Source organism: Lactuca serriola, chromosome 3, assembly GCF_051521515.1.
Source record: "Lactuca serriola cultivar US96UC23 chromosome 3, Lser_US96UC23_V15, whole genome shotgun sequence".
In the NCBI taxonomy this organism is placed as follows: domain Eukaryota; kingdom Viridiplantae; phylum Streptophyta; class Magnoliopsida; order Asterales; family Asteraceae; genus Lactuca; species Lactuca serriola.
Window position 1 is genome coordinate 79,289,819 of NC_136410.1, and position 5,902 is coordinate 79,295,720.

Below are 5,902 nucleotides of genomic sequence, written 5' to 3' on the forward strand. Positions count from 1 at the left end.
ATATTTTACCTATTAAAGTTAATATTTTTGCGTAGAGTTTGTCCAAAGATTTCTTGCCTACTCGTTTGCTTCTTTCTAGAAAGGGTATGGAGATCCCTACATTGCAGTGTCCTTATTGTAGTATGGATCTCATCTTTTCTTCATGTGCTCCTTTGCATTGGAGGTGCAAGCTACAGTTTTTCGATGGTGTGCTATTGACATGCATATTCCTTTTTGTATTGGAGATTGGTTATTATGGTTCTCGGGTTTCGTCTAGGTAAAATTCAAAAGGAATTTTTTTGAAACGATTGTTCTAGTTATGAGTGTTCTAAACTCTTTTTATAAGTAGAGACTTGATAATGGACTTGCAAAACAACCATCATTGTGGATTTTCGTGATTATATATATTATTGTCAAAGGTGGCAACGTGTTTCTCATGCTTGAGTAAAGACTCATGTAACCATTTAATGCAAAGGAGAAACAATAATCGATAAGGTATACACTTTTTGTGTTTGACTTTCTTGACTTTTAGTGGTTGTAGGAATTAGGAAACTTCATTCTTTAGTATTTGGATGTTTAGTTATTTAATCAACCAAATATAAGTTTGATTTCCGAACTAAAAGCTTTAAGAGCTCGCATGCACGTCTTCAAAGTAGTTATAGCCACAACCAAGAATAAAAAAACCATCCTAATATATTTTTTTAAAGTTAAATATGCTTATAACAACATTTAACATGTTTTGCAAAAGTGTTATTACATATTTATGCAATGAGTTATATCTTTTTTTATTAATTTATACAACAACATAAACTTTTTATCGGTTTATGTAATAATGTTTTCGGTAATAAAGCTGATTACCTACCAATTTATACACAAATCGGCAAATCCTAACTAACAAAATGAAACATGAAAAAAAAACAAATTGTTATATAATTTGAAAAAAATTCATATATATATTTTCTAAAACCCATTCTTGTATTTTTTTTTAATTTTTTTATTATATATAATAACTCGTATTTACATATGATAAATATTTTAGGTCATAAAAATATGGAGAGTACAAATTATGGGCCGATGCTTTTTCATCATCATTCATCGCTGAACCAAAGCAAAGGGAGGTGAAATCTTTTTAAATTTAGACCAATTCATCTCTCTGTCATATTTTCAGAAAACCCCTGTGTTCACCTTGTCCATTTGCATACAAATTTTGTTTTGGATCTTGGTCTTTTTCAATTCTTCTTTTGACTATATTCGATCAATTATCATTTCTCTGGATCAAAAAAGAAAGCGATCCGATGCTCTGAAGTTTGTGCACAGTCGATATCTTTCAGATAACACCAGGGTTTATAGAGTTCAATAATTTTTCGATCTTTAAGAAGTTGTGGATAGCGATTTTGGGAAATTTTAACTTTTGAGGTTGGAAGTAATTGCAATTTCTGAAAAGGCAGGAGATAGATAGAAAAAGAAGAAAGGGGATGGGAGGTTCAAAGATGGAGGAGGAAACCTCTTCTTCCGTCGCTCCTTCTGCAGCTGCTAATCGTAGAGACCCGTATGAGGTTTTGAATGTTTCAAGAGATTCTTCCGATCAAGAGATTAAATCTGCTTACAGAAAGCTCGCTCTCAAGTTAGTTTCAGTTTCTTTTCTTTCCTTCTGATTTATATCTGTCAAGTGCTTTAAATTGTTGTATTGTCTTTAATATCCACTGCTGGTATTTGAATCGATTTGTATCCATCAAATTTAGGGTTACATGATTATGTTCATGGTTGCTCTTTCAGTTCATTATCATTTATCAACGGCGACCTTACAGTTGCGCTTATTCGTGAGTCATCTATGTAATAAGTATTTCACAATACTGTGAAACCGATTATTGTTATAAACTAGTATCGACTGGTGCTCCATTGATGCATTGTTCATCATTTCTTTTCTTGGTAATTAAGATGTTAATTCGGTTTGATTCACATAACAACTTTCAAGTAATTCACTGTATTAGGTACGATTTAAGGAGTTCGATTATGCTGTATTGCTGTTAAGCTACTTCTATAGATTTACAACATAAGTTATTTACAGGTATCACCCTGACAAGAATGCTAGTAATCCTGAAGCCTCAGAACTATTCAAGGAAGTTGCATATTCTTACAACATTTTATCCGATCCAGAGAAAAGAAGACAATATGATAATGCAGGATTTGAGGTGAACATTTTCTTCTTTTTTTAATTTGTATCTAGCAACTTCTGTTTATCTACACTTATCAGCTAATGAGCTAAGAAGTAAAAAAAACATCTGTTATGAATCAAACAGGCGATTGATGCTGATGGAACAGACATGGAAATTGACTTATCTAACCTTGGAACAGTGAATACAATGTTTGCAGCATTATTCAGGTGAATTTTAGTTGTAGTTTTTGTATGTTAAAGATTCATTTTGAAAGATCTTTATAGTTATTCTCTTCCATTCACTTTTCCTATTAAAGTAAGCTTGGAGTTCCTATTAAGACAACTATTTCTGCCAATGTTCTTGAAGATGCTTTGAGTGGAAATGTTACAATCAAACCCCTTCCATTAGGATCATCAGTTAGTGGAAAGGTATACATTAAGTCTTTTTTCAAGATTTTCAAGATTTTTAGTTTTATATTTTAGCTACTTAATTGAGTTTTTGACTACAGGTAGAGAAACAATCAGCTCATTTTTTTGGTGTTAATGTAACTGAAGAACAAGCTCAAGCTGGGATTATAGTTAGAGTTACTTCAGCCACTCAAAGCAAATTTAAGGTACTTAGTTATATCTGTATTAAGCCAAAAAGAAACACTGATAGTAAATGACCAGTTTACCCTTCTGTTCATACCCAACACAATTCTCCCCCTTTTTGCTGATCTTTATGTGGTTCTAATGTTGCAGCTACTTTATTTTGAGCAAGATAATGGTGGGGGCTATAATCTTACATTACAGGTAACACTTTTTTTGTTTCTTTTGAAGGGTTTGGATAATATTTTTTAATCAATATTTTGCTATAATTTTATTAGTTTTAAATGAAATTGATGAATGATCAATCTTCATTCAAGTACAAACCATTTCAGATATATTTTTAATCTAAATTGATTTAAAAAAAATGTTTTCATTTTTTTACTTTTATTGATTCATAAATTTTCCGAATGAGTAAAATTCAGATGGTTTGTTGCTAATATATGTCATTAACCCTTAATTCTTTACAAAATTGTTTAAAAGAAAAAAAAATATATCGTTACAATTTAGGAAAGAGGGACACGAAGGGGCAAAATGGTAATTTCTCTAGTAATTTGTGGGTTGTTATGGTGCAGGAAGAGAGTGAAAAGACAGGGAAGGTGACATCAGCAGGGATGTATTTCTTGCATTTTCAAGTATATAGAATGGATTCAAGTGTTAATGCGGTATTTATTTTTTTATAATAAAACTTATTTAATATATTTAATAATTTGGTGATAATAATTAAAAATGGCAACTGATTATAAAAAGTAAACAGTTAGCAATGGCTAAGGATCCAGAAGCTGCTTTCTTTAAAAGATTAGAAGGTCTTCAACCATGTGAAGTTTCAGAACTAAAATCTGGGACCCACATATTTGCTGTTTATGGTTTGAACTTTTAACATTCTTCTTTTTCTTTTTTAATTAATTTAATAGTTTTCCAATTGGGAAATAATCAATATATATTTATTTGTAGGTGATAATTTTTTTAAAACTGCATCCTACACAATAGAAGCTCTTTGTTCAGCAACATATGAAAGCTCAACTCATAAGCTCAAGGACATTGAGCAACAAATATTAAGAAAGAGAACCGAGTTGCGACAATTCGAGACCGAATATAGAAAGGTTTAATTTTTTCTTTTTTATATAAAAATATTTTATACTCCCCCCCCCCCCCCCCCCTTTTTTTTTGTCAAATTTGGTATATATATATTTTTTATAATATTTATCTTCTATGTAGGCTTTGGCACAATACCAAGAAGTGTCAAATCGATACAACCAGGAAAAGCAGAATGTAAGTACACCATATCTGTACTAATCATTATTATCTCTGTGGAGGGCATTTACGTCTTTTGCACATATAAAAGATAAACAATGTTGTACAAACTATCTTTGTCTTGTCATGTTCTGTTATGTCTGAGTAGCAAATAGGGGCATAAGAGTCAAATCACCAGATACTTGTAGAATATAGGGGCATTTACGTCTTTTGCACATATGAGAGATAAACAATTTTGTACAAACTGTCCTTGTCTTGTCATGTTTTGTTATGTTATGTTGTTCTGAGCAACAAACAGGGGCATAAGAGTCAAATCACCAGATACTTGTAGAATACAGGGGCATTTACGTCTTTTGCACATATAAGAGACAAACAATGTCACTAGAATAATGATCTTGAACAATACAGGTGGAGGAGCTTTTGAAACAACGAGACAATATCCAGTCATCATTTACAGCTGGCAGGCCGGTGGTTGTCGGGGGTAAAGTTGGAAATGGAAATAATAGCCGTGAAGAGAGTAGTCCGAGTGAAGAAGATGGAAAGGATAAGTCTTCAAAGAAAAGATGGTTCAATCTTAACCTCAAAGGATACAATGATAAAAAATCTACTTGAATCAAATTACCTCTTCTACCTTTTTTGTTATTTGTTATTGTGTGTTACCTCTATTTTGATACATTTTTTTTAAATTGTTTTTTATTCATTTGGGGTGTTTATAGTGGTTTGTTAAAGTAAAATTTGTTTGGATTAGACAAGATTTTTTAAATGTTCTAGTTATGAACTTTCCCGTGTGTTTCCTTTAAGCTTATAGACTATAGCTTTTCCATTTTACTTTTTTTCTAGGATTAGAATATTAAGTAAGGAAAGTAATTTGAATCATCACATTTGGCATGCAATTGTAAATAACAATTGTCTTTGGTATATGATAAGTATGCGAGTTGAGCTACTTAGGGAAGTATTCCGGTTCTACTTGTTAGAAGATAAACCACTGTGACTATGAGCTCGAGTTCAAGGTTCTATTAGGCGTTTACGTTTACCCATATGTTATCAATGTGAGTAGAATTATATCATAAAAATAATATTAGATATGTTTTGTTGATAACTAATTCATTGCAAGTAAACAAATGTCACTACTAATAGAGAGAACCATGGAAATCAACTTTTATTTTTAAAGCATATTTACCAAGACTAAGAGTAACTCTAATTTGGCCACCTTCTTATTATTATTATTATTATTATTATTATTATTATTATTATTATTCATTTTATCAATTTTGACAACAATTAAAATTAGTTTTCTAATTTTTAAAAATTTTCTTTAATTTTTTTTTTTTTTTTTTTTTATTTTCTGAATTGAACTTATTGATTTTCATCTGTCTAAAAGCTTCCATAAAACCTTCTTTTTTACTTCTTTTTTACTTGGTTGTTTTTTAAACACGTTATATTTTAATTTTAATGCAAAATATTTTAAATAAAGATTATCACTATAGATTAATATATAATGGTTCATAAAGAGTAAATTACACTAATGGTCCCTATGGTTTAGGATAATTTGTGCGTTTGGTCTCTAACTTATTTTTTTAACTCGGAAGGTCACTACTATTTATTTTTGTTACGCGCTTGGTCCCTGTCTTACCTAAAAAGACTATTTTACCCTTGATTTTTTTAATTTATTTAAATAAACACACCTCAACCCCACACCCTTACCTCACCTTACATACCCCATCATTTTTCCGTATTTAAATAATAGTATTTTTAGGTAAGACAAGGACCAAACGTGTAACAAAAATAAATAGTATGGACCAAGTGTGTAACAAAAACAAATAATAGGGACCTTACGAGTTAAAAAAATAAGTTAGGGACCAAATGCGCAAATTACCCCAAACCATAGGGACCATTCATGTAATTTACTCTTTCATAAATAAAAAACAA

At 30.7% G+C, this 5,902-nt stretch overlaps 1 protein-coding gene across 1 annotated transcript; it reads left to right on the forward strand.

Annotated features, from left to right (window-relative positions):
• The first annotated feature begins 1,053 nt into the window (after window positions 1–1,053).
• On the forward strand, window positions 1,054–4,751 carry LOC145092731 (chaperone protein dnaJ 15-like). Its single transcript, XM_079030714.1, has 11 exons — window positions 1,054–1,603; window positions 2,048–2,171; window positions 2,280–2,362; window positions 2,452–2,563; window positions 2,644–2,748; window positions 2,876–2,926; window positions 3,295–3,384; window positions 3,477–3,585; window positions 3,674–3,822; window positions 3,938–3,991; window positions 4,382–4,751. The coding sequence occupies exons 1-11, from the start codon at window positions 1,455–1,457 to the stop codon at window positions 4,583–4,585; spliced, it is 1,230 nt and encodes a 409-aa protein (XP_078886840.1). The 5' UTR covers window positions 1,054–1,454; the 3' UTR covers window positions 4,586–4,751.
• The last annotated feature ends 1,151 nt before the right edge of the window (window positions 4,752–5,902 follow it).

What these genes read in the sequence shown, in the direction of transcription:
- LOC145092731 (XM_079030714.1), top strand. Translation starts at nt 1,455, where the DNA reads ATGGGAGGTTCAAAGATGGAGGAGGAAACCTCTTCTTCCGTCGCTCCT. An exon ending in ATGATAATGCAGGATTTGAG is followed by an intron (nt 2,172 to 2,279) that starts GTGAACATTTTC and finishes TGAATCAAACAG; the next exon opens with GCGATTGATGCTGATGGAAC. An exon ending in GATCATCAGTTAGTGGAAAG is followed by an intron (nt 2,564 to 2,643) that starts GTATACATTAAG and finishes TTTTGACTACAG; the next exon opens with GTAGAGAAACAATCAGCTCA.